This window comes from Lygodium microphyllum, chromosome 6 (assembly GCF_053477565.2).
Source record: "Lygodium microphyllum isolate KBCC chromosome 6, Lygodium_microphyllum_v1.1.10, whole genome shotgun sequence".
NCBI lineage: Eukaryota > Viridiplantae > Streptophyta > Polypodiopsida > Schizaeales > Lygodiaceae > Lygodium > Lygodium microphyllum.
The window spans coordinates 69359671-69376237 of NC_141140.1; the positions used below are offsets into that span (position 1 = coordinate 69359671).

Below are 16567 nucleotides of genomic sequence, written 5' to 3' on the forward strand. Positions count from 1 at the left end.
AATGAATTAGAGAGGAGGGGATAAGGCTGAGAACAAGAGTGGAGGGGCTCTTGGAAGACTCAGTGATCTGATGCTCGGATCGTAAATCTGATGGCTGCATTGGCTCCAAAAGGGGGTAAAACTCCAAGACACCTGCTTAGAAATCACTTAGCTCACTCCTTCTTCTTTTCTCTGTTCGAAGTGCTGTCTACTGCCTGTAGACTGCGATCGCGGCGCCCGCAATTTTTCCAGTCACTTTTAATTTTTTTTTTCTTTTTATAAAATATCCAAAACTAACTAAAACATCACTTGTATTCTCTTTTAAATAAATTTTAGTTCTATCTTTTTAGGATAATATCTAAAATATACTAGTTTTTTTCCCAAAAATCTAATATTTTTTAACCATCCAAACTATACACGTTAATACTAGTGATTAATATGGCTCATAAGTCTCGTTCACATTGTAACTTTCGTGAAGGGTGGCTACGATCCTTGTCAATTCGAGAAAAATATCGGATTACAACTCTCAGTTTATTTTAAAAATATATTTTTAATTAAATAAAAATTATTAGTTATTAATGTTAGTTAGTTTTTACCTTAATTAGTCTTTAGTTAGTAATCTTAATAACTTATTAATTGACTAACTAACTTTCAAACTAATCAACTAACTTTTATTACGTGGAAATATTACAAATATCACGACTTCATTTGGCTCAAAGTTAGCATTTCAATTATTGTACGTGTAAGTATTTCCCCTGAAATGAGTCATATTGTAGAAACTTTGCCATTGGTTTTAGCCATGTGGTCAATTCCTATTTAGTCATAAGACTTGTCTATGAGATTAGAAACTTTGCCATGGTTCTTTACCATATGGCTTTTAAAAGCTAGTTGAGCAGAGGATGTGGTTTATTGTGATATGAGATTCATATATAAATAAATGTGGCTATGTAGCAAATCCCATTGATATCAACATAAGGTAATGTGAAAAACACTTGAAAGGTGGAGATTTGACCTCATGGTAAAACTTACAAGACATCTATATTTTTATAAAGTAGTTTTAACCATATAGCCAAATCTAGTTTCATAACCATATGAAGAAAGCGGTTTATTTGTTGCAACATGTTGTGAAATTGGATTTGACTGTATAGCCAAATATCATTTTTATAGTGGAATGAAAAAAATGGTCTCATGATTTGCAAGATGTATGAGATTAGATTTGATCATATGCCTGAATGAAAAACAAGAATGGGGATTCTTGGATGTTAGCATTAATAAAAAAAATGAAAGATTTGACCATATGGACAATTTTTATTTTGTAGTGAAATGGACAAAGTGGCTAATTTGTGGTAAAATGATATGATATTTGTATATGACCATATAGATAGGCAGTTATGAAAAATTGAAATGAAACAAATGGTTTATGGAAACAAAGTGGTTCTCTTGTTGCAAGACAAGTTTTAACCACATGGCCTAACTTCCTATAATTATAGTAAGTAATTAAAGAGTTATAAGTAGAACTATAGTATTCCTTTTTGGAGATAATACAGTAGATGTTTGTCTTAGAAGATTTTACCATATGGAAAATCTAGCATACCGAAAATCTATGTGATCGAACCCACCATAGATTTAGTCTTAATTTTTCAAGATTAATTCCCAAAAAAGTGGTTTGTTTGTTGCAAGACAAGATTTAACCACATGGCCAAATGATTAAAAGTAAGAAATTCTAAGTATAAAATAATCTTCCCTCTTAGAAGTAAGTAAGGATGGATAATGCAAGAAAGCATTTGACCAAATGGGAAATGTCATTCTCGTAGTAGAATGAACAAAGTGGTTGATTTATTGCAAGATATTGTAAAGTATAATATGATGCATAAGAACTTGATAAAATGCTCCAATATTAATGAACGATATAAAAAATATAAGGTCAAATTTAGCATTGAAGCCAAGTATTAAGGTATATAGCATCACACAATAGAAAGAAAGGTTAGTATTTTGAAAGCACTCATTGATGAAATCATTGCACAAATCATTTATTTCATATTCTCATTCAAGTTAGTTTTTTCAACATTACACAAATCATATATTTCATATTTACAACAAAGAGAGTGTCTTTAGCATTACACAAAATCATGTTTTTCATATTCACAACAAAGAAGCTATCATTGCAAGGTAGTGATCATCATAAAAGACAAGCACTCCAAGAGATCAATCAAGCAACTGGGAAGAAGGAGACATTGAATTTCCAAGAGTAAGTACCTAATCTTATTGCTACAAAAGTAAAGATTGCATTTAATTTTCATAGTGATTCTTATTTAGATAATGCTTGTGATGCTTGATCTTAATACCATTCTATACTAATCATATAAAAGATTAGTAGAGTGATTTGTGATTTTTATTGTGATGCTTGATCATAATATCATTCTATACTAATCATATGAAAGATTAGTAGAGTGATTTGTAGTAGTTACATGGATTGAATTGATTAAGAGAGAGTATGCATTAGTAGAGATTAGAAAAGAAGTGAATAATCACTAGAACCAAATCAGTGTAGTTTAACTCAAAAGTAGAAATAAAGTAGAGAAGAGTTTAAAAATTATTGTAGTTAGTAAAAATAAGCAATATGTGATGTTCTAAGTGTAATAGAAATCACCTGTGAAGTAGAGTAGACACGTTGGGGAGTAGCGATCACTTACTGGTCTATAGATTTACTAAACATTTGAAGCAAGGTTTTTTAATTGAATACGTAGACAGTTTTGGTCACAATACTCAAATTTGAATCAAATTATTAATATAATAAAATACAATAATATTTTTTAATATATTTAATACTATATTCCATTATATGTGCATAGTATGATATATTAATATAACATTATTTAGAGTAAAATAGTATAACATTAAAAAAGTGCAATATGATACATTTTATTATTATAAACAAGTAGGTACTATAAGATTTATAAATATTTAACCACAATAGAAATTATCTTTTCTTCCCAAATAGCTTTTAATTGATGGTGAAATTTCCTCAATCTTTATAGCTTCATGTCATAGGGAATGAAATTGCATATTCTTTGGAGGTCCTTGTAGTTTCAACATTTAAGCACGATGTCAATGTTTCTCATAAAATATCTTTATCATTGTTGTCATGTGGAATACATGAAATAAAGGTTTTGACCATTTGATCAAATATTTTTTTATGGAGATCACAAAGAGTACTGTTTATCCTTGCTATCATGTGGAATACATACAATAGAGGCTTTGACCATTTGGCTAAATCTTGTTCTATGGACATCATGAACAATTATTATCCTTGCTATCATCTAGGTTACATATAATACATGTCTTGACCATATGGCTAAATCTTTTCTTGTGAACATCCCAAAGACTTTTAATCCTAACTCTTGTGTAAAATACTTACAATAGAGGTTTTGGCCATCTAGCTGCTAAATCTTTTCCTATAAAGGTCACAATGAAATTTTATCCTTGTTGTACCTATTTTGCTTGAGATTTTGACCATTTGGCTAAATATTTTTCTATGGAGACCATAATGAACTTTTATCATTTTTGTCATAAAGAATGCATACAACAAAGGTTTCAATTGTTTGACTATGTCTTTTCCTATGGGAATCATAAATAGTTTTTGACTAGGTGGTTAGATATTTTCCTATATACATTATAAAGGATTTTTATCCTTGTTCTCGTTTGAATAGATATAGTACAAGTTTTGACCATCTGTTATATATTTTTCCAATGAGAACACACAAAGAAGTTTTTGCTTATACAAAGAGTAGCTAATAAAATAAAGTAAAATCAAGGAAAATAAAAATAATTGATGAATATTTTATTCTTTAGTTTAGGACATAGTTCATGAGAAAGCTTATTTTTAGCCATATGGTCAAATCTATCCCCTTCTTGTAAGATGTTTCCATTAATACTTTGTATTATGGATGTTGGAGTCATTCTATCTAATGCTTTAGTGCTTTTTTCTTTTCAATAATGAAACTTGATACTTCATTGTATTTAGGTCATCTTTGATGATGGAACGCCCCTGCTACGACAATAATCATACATTCAATTCACCTCTACAAATGCTTATGCCAAAAATATGGAAGATACCAATGAATATTCTCTTTCTGCAAAAAATCAAATTTTGTTTAAAAAAGATCATATTGTAGGGTCAATAGAAAGCCTCAAATTATTGTCCCCTAAAGGTGCAAACTTGAGAACTTCTATGGACTCCATTTCTTCATACGTTTCCACAATTGATTACTGCCAAGAAAAGTGTTGCCAGTTTGCTGGTAAAGAAGAAAATACAACAATTGTGTAAATACTTTTGGAGATTCGAAGACTGCACAAACTATGTTTATTACAAGTTTGAGCCATCATGCAAGATTGATCATGTGGGAATAAGGAAATATAGCTTCATCTTCCATGGACAAGTGGTATATGGAAGGGCATGGTATGAGATTCATGGAATCCTAAAGACATCTTTTTACATGTACAAAACACAATTTGAGCATGATGTGAGGAGGGCAATGCATGGAAACATGGGGGGTAATAAGAGCAGCTTGGGATCACACGGAGATGGAAAGAGCCATCCTTAGAGACGTTATCAAGAAGAATGTAGAGCAAATGCCACATAAGAGTAGAACAATGCAAGATGGACCAAGGGAGACACAATTGGTCATCTCAAATGTCTACAAGCAGGTAGATATATGGGTAGAAGTAAATGCAATGTTGGATGGTATTGGATGTAAGAAAATGTCATTATCCACCCTCAATCATATTTGGAACACATAGTTTGTGCATATAACCTTAGCCAAAAGACAAGTGAGCTCTCCAAATTATGTAGTATTAAATCCAAAGACAAGAGTCAAATGCGCTTCTAAAAAAGTGTCAATGTCACATGCTACAACAACAAAGTTGTTGGAACATATACTATAGTTGGCACTTTGCTTCAACATTAAATCCAAAGGAAAACTTGTGTATTATACATGATAAGATAAATCTCTGCAAAAGACAGCTATCCTTAGGTTAAGGCTTCGATTAAAAGAGATTGAAAGATTTGCTCAACTACTAATTTCTTTAATATGCACGACTTGATCTATGGCCTCACGATCCTAACTTCACAATTGCCTCATTGTCCTTGTGCTTCACGAACTTGAAGTGACTAGATAGGAATGTAAATGGTGATCTACAAGTAGATGGAATGCCGAGATCAACCTTCGTGCTACTAAAAGCCTTCAACTTGAGAAAATCACTAGTCCACCATCAAGGTGTCGTGCAAAATAAAGCATGCATGGAAGATAATACACCACAGGATGGCCATCATCGTTTTAAACGACTGCTAGAGAAATTTCTACTTCAACTTGATAATTGTGGATCAAAAAATAAAAATCGCTATCTCTTTGTGTATCTATCATTGCTTGTTGCACAAGGAACATCCAAGATAATCCAACAACATTCAATAAATTTTTAGAGAAGCTAAGGACAAGCATGACCTTCACTTTTCCTCATCTTATGCAACAGTTTCAATCATGTGAGATGACAAGTCCTACACCTTTCTTATTGACACATGTGCCTGACTTTAACAGATACATTGAGGGATACTTGTGTGATTCCAAAGATACACTTGTTGGTCACTCAAATCCTCTTCAATTTCAATTTTATATGCAAGGAGATACACCTATCATGCAATACAAGATGTATCCAAAGTCTCTAGACTGGTTACCAAGAGAAGGTGGCATTGAATTATGGAAGATAGACTTTACAGGAAAGCCTATTCTTCAAAAGGGTGTTCCAATGTTGTTGCCCATGTTCGAGAATATTAAAGATTATCAAGAAGTAGTAAGTGGAGTTCAAGATTATTTGAAGTATTGGAAAAGATGGTCAAATGTGCAAGGATCTGAAGTAGAGTTCAAAAAGTTTATAACACTAGTCATTGATTATCGAAAACATATGATCTACCTCTTCAAACTCCAAATGTCTAAGACTATACATTTGTCATAGATTTTTTTCCAAGAACACAAAGTGATGTAACAAATATAGATGTAGATAATGCAAATGATTTTATTGGATTGGAAGAGTTGAAAGACCACTATTGTGGTCCCCTGAGCAAATGACCCAAACATTCTTTTGAAACAATGCTCAATGTTAAGAAAGATGACTTTGTACTTGTTAGACCTTCAGATCTAGGATATCCAATATGGCTTGGTGTTGCATAAAGTGAGGTGGTTACAAATAGAAACTCCAAAAACTTCAAAATGATACATATACAATATTGGACACCAATTTTGTAGTTGTCAAAATGCTACAAATGTAGAGGTGTATCTTAATTGTTGGGATAAATATTGAATGTGCAACAATAAATATCATGAATGATAGGAAACAATAGATAGCATTTGTCTTCTCTTAGATGGAGAAAGGTGCAAAATCTCCCAAAAATTTAAAGTTCCCCCAAAAGGTTGTATTGAAGGCCAAACAAAGTCTACAAGAATCCACCGACTGAAGATTTTCCTTGAAGATTTTCAAAAATATTAAAACTAAGGTGCCTATTAACACTGCCTTTTCGATTTTTTTCAATCCCTTGGAAACAACCATAAGCAATAATATGTTCCATTACACTGGGTTTTAAATTAATGAAATTCATTTTGATTTGGAATTCCCATATTGATGGGAAATTTCCCAATTCCCAAATATGGTGTTTATAATACATTTATATTGAAAGTCAAGGCCTGGCTAGTTAAGGGGATAGTTTGGGAAAATGTGGGTGATGATCTCATTATCCTTGTGGAATCTAGGACAAATACTTTTACAATCCGTGGACAGAGGCCTCCCTAATAGTCCAAAAGGCCTTGGTGGAGAATAAGCAGATTATTCTGGCAGAGATTGATCTCTTTCAAATGTTGCCAAATCCAAAAAATAAATAAATGTGAATATAAACAAGTGTGCACTAACATTTGCTAGAGCTTTGACCTATTGTTTTCGAGAAGAGCTCCTAGCATTACTTTAATTTCAAAGAGTAAGGGCTCTCTCAAGATTTTGTTTAAAATGAAACCGTCGAAAAGTGAGCCGCTTAGGTCAAGTTGATAATGTGAGAGAAATATCTTAAGATGAGAATATGTTAAAAGGCTACAATAACACCACACCTAGGCCAGTTCAGGCCTTTTTAGCTAGCTAGAAGGTTAGCTAGTGAGCTCAAGCCTTCTTGTTAGCTAAGATATCACATAAGTCAAGCTAGCTAACATCTTGGCATGGCACAGTCGCAAGAGCATATAATAAATTATAAACAAGCACAGTGTTCCAAAATTCTACAATAAGTAGGCACTAGGCGTTCCGCGCCTAGACTCAAGCGTCGGGACGGGCGCGATTTTTGTGGGCGGAGGCGGGTGCTGGACGCGTGGCACCCGTCCCGTGTTCTCCTTTTTTTTTCTTGTGGGGGAGGTGGGGGCTGCCAGGTGGCACCCGCTCCCCACCTCTCGTTAACTAATAGTATAGGTGATAAAATAAACTAGCCTATTGGGCAATGGGTATTGATGCTAAATTGTGATATAATAAATGCATTGTAAGAAAATGCGGAGGGTATTTGTCGGTTTGTTGGGTAGTTCGGCAACAAGAGGTTCTCCTGAGACCTAATACGTGTAAGGAAGGGTGCGCGGGTCCACGTGTTAGTCACATGGCTGCGGCGACGTAGGCTTGCAAGTTGCACCATGCATGCTTTGGATGTGAGCGGCCTTGGCCTTTTCTGTGCACGCGTCCTGCGTAGAATGGGAGAACCAGACACATTCAAAGCAGCCTGTCGACATGCAAAAAGACCCCGTCCCCTTCTTTAAGATCCGGTGGCTGCTGGCAACCGCTGGTCAACGCGGGCTTCGTGTCGCACTGACTCTCATATTATTTGTAGCTTTGCCCTTCCGGGTATACTCGAATAACCATTGTATTTTTAGCTTTGCTCTTACGGGTATGCATTGTGCAATCACGGGAACTTTACCCCTAGGGTAGTTATTTTAACCCTCTCGGGTTTTTCCTTTCTATTTCCCTAAGGCTTGTCTTTTACCCCCTTATCCATCATTAAATTTTAGTCCAATATAAATAGAAAACCCAACATAGGGCGACTGCCCAATGCATGACCCCCTATCTCTAAAGCCATGGCAACATTCAACTATATATAGCTTAGGGGTCCTACTACAAAGACCTGATACCTACATTTTCGTAGAGTTTGGCTGCTAAAGTTTACCAGTTTTATTGCTAGTACGAGGGTTATAGGATGGGCCACATGTAGCTCACTTTAGTCGTCGTATTTCCAAGAAGTGTAGCAAGTAGCACGTGCTGCATTATTGTCAGAATTCTAGTCCCAAACAAATATACACCAAGCTCTGAACTTTGAAGCTTGAAGATTAAGCACATTTTTTCTCCATATTTTGATTGAATGACCACTAAAATCACGCATCTTTGAAATGCTCAACTTCTCTAGAATTGAAATATCTCTAAACTTGTATTTTCTCAAACCCTTCAACTTCTTCAAAACAAAACTGACTTTGTATTTTCTAGAACCCTATTTGGAAGTGCTTATAAGACCAAGATGAAAGTTCCACATCTCAAATATAGCAATCTTCAAACATAGATCAAGAACATGTATCACCCTTACCTCACTTGATAAAGGGATGAGCATCCCATACTTAAGGTCATCTTTTTCTTTCTCAATAACTAGTCTACCATTTTGCTACTTAGCTATCACATACAACTTTGCATTTGTGGTGTGCTTTTTGATGGGAGAGATATATGCATTTCTTTCAAGTTCTCCGTTCTCCCAATGCAATGGAAAGACAAACTTTTCTTCCATCCAATGGAACAAAGACAAGCTTTGTGTCAAAGTGATATGACATGTTAAGCTTATCTCCTAGCCAAAAGCAATTACTTTTGAACCCAATTGGACTACATGATAACCTTTAATCTCCAACACTTTGAATGTGGCAAAAGGTACAATGAGTTATGACAAAGGCATTTAATACTAAGGTCTTTACAATGAAATCCTCCTATGCCATCTTCACCAAGCCCATTCATCACAAGAAGTCATATCCCACATTGAAAGTCCATAAGAAAACTTAGAAGGAGACCTCATCTTGGTGGTCCCTAAGACATGTGCCATGATGACCAAGACACTTGTCAAATGTGTATTTCAAATAAACGCAATAATTGGCTTGGATATAAGAGGCATATAAATGCTCTTACACAAACTACTCTTTCATTATTTGTATCCTATATTTTTTTCTTGTGGGTGATTGGTGATCATGCTATTGTGTAGGCCCATTGGGACCACCTTACCATGTGCCTTGGTATGTCTATCACATGTCTCTACATGCTTGGTGGTTAAGTTGGAACAAAGCATGGCCATATTTATAACGATCACATCATGCTTGGCAAGGTAGGGCAAGGGTCTTGGTTGAGTATATTCAACATATTTGATCTGCATCCAAGATAAAGGAGGCTGTACTAGAACCTAGTTGGCAAGATGTTGATGGCCTAGTATAGCAAATAGATTTGATCATTCACCTAGGATAGTAAATAATTTTGGTCATTCAGGATACAGAGGGTTGTAATAGAATCACTAGTTGGGCTCGTTTTGCCGGTTGAATCTGAAGCTAGGGTGAGGGTGGTTGTCAAGTTGAGGTCCCAACTTAAAGCTATAGTGGTTTTTAGATTTGGTCATGCAAGATAAAGCTATGGTAGTTTTAGATTTTGATCATGCAAGATAGAGAAGGAGGTTGTAATAGTATCGGCTAGTTAGCCTAGTTTTGCCCGGTGAGGTTTGGGGGGTAGGAATTTGGACCATTTGTTGGTCCACATGAGCTCGAGTTCCTAGGGTGTTTATCCCAATAAGATTTACCAGGCCAGCAATAAGTGCAGCAAATAGACATGTGGACAGTGGGACTCGCCCTGGTGGGAGATGTCTAATCTGACGGGGCACAAAAACTATCATGTCTGAAGAGACGGCTCTTGTTTTACTACTGTTCATGTGAACCTACATGGTCATTTCTCAATGTTCTCCGGTAGGGTTGATGGGACAGGCGTTGTCTTTTACCACTGTTCATTGGAAGGTATGTAAATGGGGGGGAGGAATTGAGGTTGGTGGGAGCTTTTGCAGCAGCTAGTGGGGTGGTGTGCGTTGCTGCTGGCAGCCCGAAAGGTGATAGGGCAGGACAAGGATATAAGGGGCCGCGGGGGGAGCATTAGAGAAGGAGAAGGCTGAGAAGGAGCATACCTATCATAAAGAAGAAGGATAAGGGAAAGGGGGAGCTGGAGAGGGAGGAGGAGAAGCATGACTAGCATGAAGAAGCCGCCTCATGTGCTCATGGTGTCCATACCAGCTCACAGCCACATATACCCCATGCTGCAGCTGGGCTTCAACCTGGATGCGGCTGGCTGCGTGGTGTCCTTCGTGTCGCCCCAGCGGACGCACTCCCACATCATGAAGCTGGGAGGAGAGAGGCTCGCCGGCTATCATGGCAGCCGCAGCTTCAACATCATCAGAGTCGAGGACGGCCTGCCCGTCTACACCAAGAACGATAGGCTGCCCGCCGCCGCCTTCGCAGACGCCATAGCCAGGATCGAGCGTGCCGTGGAGGGCATCCTGAGGGCGCAGCTGAACATGCAGACGAGACGAGAGGGAGAGGAGGAAGACCCGCAACCTCCTCCCATCAGCTGCCTCATCTGCAACTTCTTCCTCTTCGGCATGCAGGCCATCGCCTCCGCCTTTGACCTCCCCAAGATCGACTTCTTCCCCTGCGCTGCCGCCGCCCTCTCCATTACCACATACATGGTCTCTCTCAAAACCAAGGGCGCCTTCCTCCTCTCACCAGCACCACCACAAGGTAGTACGTCTCCTCCCTCGGGCGCACACCCATCTTGCCAAAAAAATACATATTGCATGTCATCTAACTTAGGGTGGCGCCACCCTCAGCTCTTACTAGACTCAGACTCTTGAAAATCTAATCGAGTGTTTGAACATGGCATTACCTTGAGAAAAGCTGCTCCTCCTTGTATCCCTACTAAGGAGATCAGTCAAATGATGTTAGAAACTCATTGGAAACCTATAGTATAATCCGAGTAAACTCCATCCACCCCTAAAGACAATAGGAGTACAATTGTGAATAAATTATCTAAGAAATATAATTTGGAAGTGAAGTCACTTGCAAATATAAATGCAATATCACACACACACACACAAAAGAAAGGGCACATGACAACCATTCTTTTTTCTTTTTCTTGACTTGGAAGTGGTAGTGAGATTGTTACACTCCATTTGGTAACTAGATTGCAAATATCTATGTAGGACTTGATACCCCAAATTTCACAAGTAGACTTCATTACCTTCTTTAACCAACATGTCCCCACTTTCTTTGGGTGTTCGTGTTGTTGCAGATAAATCTCTAGTGAAAGGTGAAGAGGAGGTTATTAATGGTGTGCCTGGGCTTCCTGCCCTAAAGAGAAGTGACATAGCAAAGGAACTTTGGATGAATGACATATCTGATGCTATGTCACAAATTCTTTCTCGACCTTTTGAACATATTAAAGAATCCAAATTAATTCTTATCAACACTATCTATGAGTTGGAAAGGGATGTTACAGATGCTTTAAGGTTACTAAATTTCCCCATTTGTCCTATTGGACCCCTCTTGCCAAATCAATCATTGTGCAAAGATGATGAGTGCTTAACTTGGCTAGATACACAAAAAAGAAAATCAGTGGTTTATGTATCGTTTGGGACATTTGTCACCTTATCAATAGATGAAATTAAACAGTTGGCCATGGGACTTGAGAATAGCAAGTGTGCTTTCCTATGGGTGGTCCAGTCAAAAGATGGTTTGGATCTTGCAAGCGTGCTCCCAATGGGCTTTCAAGAGAGAACAAAGAAAAGAGGAAAGTTGGTCTCTTGGGCACCTCAAGTAAGCATTCTTCAACATATGGCTATTGGTGTGTTTATAAGCCATTGCGGGTGGAACTCCACCATTGAAAGCCTAGCTGCAGGTGTGCCAATCATAGGTTGGCCTATTGAACAAGAACAAGCTACCAACTTGCGGCTCATAATTGAGCAATGGGGGGTTGGCATAGCACTTCAAGGTGCCCCTAACCTTCAAAGTGGTCACATAGAGTTTGCCATCAATGTCGCCATGGAATCAACCTTCCTTCATGAACGTGCCTCTTCAATTGCTAAGGTGGTCTCTACTGCTACCACTAGCTCAAATAGTTCTTCTATAATCTCTTTCAACCAATTAATCAATTATCTCAATCTATGTACCACTTGTGATAATCACCATCAAAAAGATCTTTTTTTGCATTAAGGCACCACTTTATTCTCTTCCAACCAAAATTTTTGAAACTTTTATAGACTGTGTAACATCACCCATATCATTATCAAGGATATACTTTGATGTACATATCACATTGTAACTCAAACTCTTACACTATGCTTCTCATCTTGTAATATTTTACATGATAGTGATTTGTTATCTTTTTCGTACCTTGGTCTCATTTATCTTGTAAATTGCAATGACCCAAAGTCTCTCACATCCACACAAAAGTTGTATTCATAGACAGAAACAATGTGTAGTGTGTTGAGTCTTGACATATGTCCTTTAAAATCCTAGACAAGGTAAGGCGAGCAACTTAAAATTATGTATTCTTTTGTCTACATGACTAAATATTTAATAATTTTATCCTATCCAACTTAAAATTGTGTATTTTTGGTCTATATTTCTAAATACTTAATGTTTCTCTCTATCCAACAACATACCATTTACTTCTTTTATTGTAACTTTTGTAACTAGTTTAACTTCTTTCAATGGGAGTTTAAACACCTTTCAAGGTTATTGCTATTGATGATATCTCAATCCTATAACTAACCAAGGAGTTTTGAAATCTAGGAGGCTAACATTGAAAGAAAGCATGTTACAACTTTCTAAGAAAATTTAGAGAATTGCATTGGAAAAGGAAAAAGGAGTTGACACATTCAAATGGACTTTCAAAAATCCTCTAAACAATATAATGAATATCCCACAACCTTGCTTGAATGAAGATCTATTAGAAAAGTCAAGTTTAAGTTAGGAAGTGTGGAACAAATTGAGGGCATTGGTACTCAACATAAGGGAATATTATTTTTTTCCTTTTTGTACAGGGTTATGCATATCAAAACACATGCATAATCAATGAGCAAATATTAAACGACATAAAGTGTCAATATGAAGAGATGTTTCAAAACACTTTTGTAATTAAATAAAGGTAATTTGAACTAAAGTGTCAATAATGAAGTGATCAATTCTTCTTAATTATCCAAGAGTCACTTCAATTTTCAAGTCCTTTTTACCAAGGTAAATAAATATTGCTTTAAAAAGGGCATTTAGAGAGGCCACGTGCTCACAATGTATGGTGACTTGTTCCCCCTTGTTTTGCTCTTTTTCACACATGTGAATATTTTAAACTATGCATTCATTCATCTCAAAGAATGCACATTTAGGGGAGATGAAAGAGCAAAGGATTGCGAGCTACAATAACCAAATTTGAATGATAACACAATCACTTTGGCACAAAGTCTTTAATTTGCATCAAATGGGACTAGTGTCAGATCACTCAAGAGATAAAAAGTTAAGAAGAGCTGCATTAAGAGTTAGGAACAATGCAGGTGACATTCAAGAAATCACATGCACAAACTCCACCCACTAGTCTCACTCGATTCAAAGTAGTAAGAAGGAGACCATCAAATATTGACATACCAAATCTGGCCATTTTGACATCGATTGATGCTAAATTGAATGGAGCACTTCTATTTTGAGAGGGTCCTTTGGCAGGAATTTTTCCCTATAATGAAAAAAAGCAAGGTCAACATCCACTAATCACATGTTGCTCAAGTAGAGTCCTATTGCTAGTGTGGGTAATATTTACCTACAGATGGCTAAGCTCTTAGCTAGCCTAATTTGTTTATAATGTCAATAGCAATAATATCATTGCCAACATAGAAATATCACATGAGAAGGTCAATGAAACTTGTCTTGAAATATAATTTCTGACACCATTACTTTATGGTTAAAAGAAAACAAGTTCCATGTATAATATGATACAAAGATTAAACAAAAATCTCAATAGTTCTATATCTAGATGTCATAACATCATGGACCTTGGAGTAAGTATATTTGTAGAGATAGGCTCCAAGTTGTTGAATAAAATTATCAATTTGTATGTAAACCAAAATATGATATTATGGCACTCTAGATTAGTATTTTATCAATCACACAATCTACAAATTACATTAGAAAAAAATTGGACTAAAGAATGGGCCTTTTAGGAGGTTTGACTCACTCACTCTCCTAAAAAATGGGACCATGATGAAATTTTTGCAAAAGAACTCCAAATTTGTTGGACCTTGGAATGTTTAGAATGTACTCTTTGAGCTCTTTCCATTGATCTATTAAAAACTATAAGATTATTCATATTTCAAAGGACTCCAAATTGACATGACCCCTTGATGTGGCATCCATGGAAGGTAGATGTCACATCAAGGGATCGCATCAATTTGGAATCTTTTCAAATATGAAGAATCTTATAGTGCATAATACATCAATGGAAAGAGCTTGAAGAGTACATTCTAAATATCTGAGGTTTGACAAATTTGGAGTTTGTTTGCATAAATTTCAATGCGGCCCCATTTTTAGGGGGGAGAGAGAGAGAGAGAGAGACCTCCTAAAAGGCCCATTTTTTAGTCCAAAATTTCCTAATGCATAATGATGAAATGCTTTCATTGCGCAATACTAAGTAGGGAATGATACCAAAGCTTTGACTATATATAGATTACACAATACTTTGCCAATCAAAGAAACATGAAAAAAAATCCAAGTGTTTTCATTGCTATTACTTGTAGTATATACACCTTAGATTTTATAATCCTGGACATATTTAAAAATAATCTTCCATTGAGCTAGTCAAAATCAAGGAGGAAAAAGTGTATGTGTAGAGACCCTTCAATTAAGATGGCATTTTCTTTATAGGTACTTCAATGCACATGATAGGATTAGTTTCTTATAGTGACTACCATAGGTTGACTACAAGCATCAAATTGATCCTAACTTGCTAGTCTACTTGTGCAACCCACTCAGAATATCCCCCTCTTAAGTTAGCTTGTCAGAGTGACCCACTGGTGGCCAACAAGTCCACTAGCTATCTACCTACTTGAACTTCGCTTACTAGTGATCCTACCCACTTCTCTACCCACTTTTGTCAACCTAGAGTTAGAAGAAGTTTGATTGAGGCTATATCCTATTTCCAAGTCTTAGATAGAGTATCCTCTACTTGATTGAAAACTTAACCATGCAACCTTCCCTAGTCAAATTAGAAGGCATAAAGCACACAATTGCATCTAGACTTAACTCCTACAAGGATCATGGCATTAGTTGACTTGAGCCACTCTATATGCATGCACAAAAAGTATTTGTTTTTGGACTCTTGATTGGCACTCAATAATAATACACTCAAGAAAAAAGAAACTGTGCTAGGAAAAAGTGTAGAGGAAATGAGACATACAATAATAATTGCAATGTGGAAAATACATTGAATCAAATTACAAAAATACTAACTTGAGAAGTTGATGAAGGCACATTGGTTTGTATTATCTTATAGCCTTATCATTGGAGTCACTAACAAATATGTACATATATACATAAGTAGAACCAAAAAATTAGCTTTTACCCATTTTATAGATGGAAGGACACCATTTAGAGAGAGTAATCACAATTGAACAACAAAGAATGTGTTGCATTCCACAAGGAATATAAGTTTAGAAATAGTGGGGAGAGAGAGAGAGAGAGAGAGAGAGAGAGAGATCACATAGGCAAATCCATTCTCTATCAAAAAACATCAAGACAAGTCTTGGAATGATCAAGATTCTCATGAATTTGAAAGGTGTGAGGATAGACAAGGGCATTGATGAATTGAAGCTTCTAGGTTCTTAATTGGTAGAAAAGAATAGAATCCTCTTGCACTATTGATACATTGCATCAAGCAATTTTAGCTTATTTATATTGTAGACAAATCATTCTAGCTTGTTAAGCATGGAAGGAAAATGTTATCTAATAAGCAAGGTAGTGATCTTGATACATTGTAAGTTTTTGAAGCATAATGAATACGTCACAATGGAGGGAGTAGCTTATGCATCACAACTTAAAGAAAATAGAATTGTTCTAGAGCTATACTATAGGCTAAGGTGAGCATGTCACAAAAGATTAATGTGGGGAGAAGATAAGTCCTATTGCCTAGCTCCAAGAAAGTCTATAAGATATGTAACGACATACATCAATCTTTTGTGTCACACTCTTTGTGTACATATTATAGCCATGCTACTTTTGGGATGCTGATGTTCTTCATGAGGCATGTTCCTATAGGAGAGGAGTTTCCAAAATGGTTCAACAATACATTCCAATCTAGATATTTTTCCCTCTAAAATAAGTTTGTGAAAAGGTTCTTATATGATCTTAAATTGATCTTGATTGGCTTCATCGTTCATAGTTCAATGCGATTCAAAGGCAATTTGGTTGTTTTCATA

At 36.2% G+C, this 16567-nt stretch overlaps 1 protein-coding gene across 1 annotated transcript; it reads left to right on the top strand.

Annotated features, from left to right (window-relative positions):
• The first annotated feature begins 10195 nt into the window (after positions 1 to 10195).
• On the top strand, positions 10196 to 12499 carry LOC148034659 (linamarin synthase 1-like). Its single transcript, XM_087679609.1, has 2 exons — positions 10196 to 10850; positions 11401 to 12499. The coding sequence occupies exons 1-2, from the start codon at positions 10298 to 10300 to the stop codon at positions 12318 to 12320; spliced, it is 1473 nt and encodes a 490-aa protein (XP_087535735.1). The 5' UTR covers positions 10196 to 10297; the 3' UTR covers positions 12321 to 12499.
• The last annotated feature ends 4068 nt before the right edge of the window (positions 12500 to 16567 follow it).

Excerpts from the sequence above, each read along its gene's own strand:
- LOC148034659 (XM_087679609.1), top strand. The coding sequence starts at position 10,298 with ATGACTAGCATGAAGAAGCCGCCTCATGTGCTCATGGTGTCCATACCA. Across the intron at positions 10,851-11,400 it reads CTCACCAGCACCACCACAAG|ATAAATCTCTAGTGAAAGGT; the intron begins GTAGTACGTCTC and ends GTGTTGTTGCAG.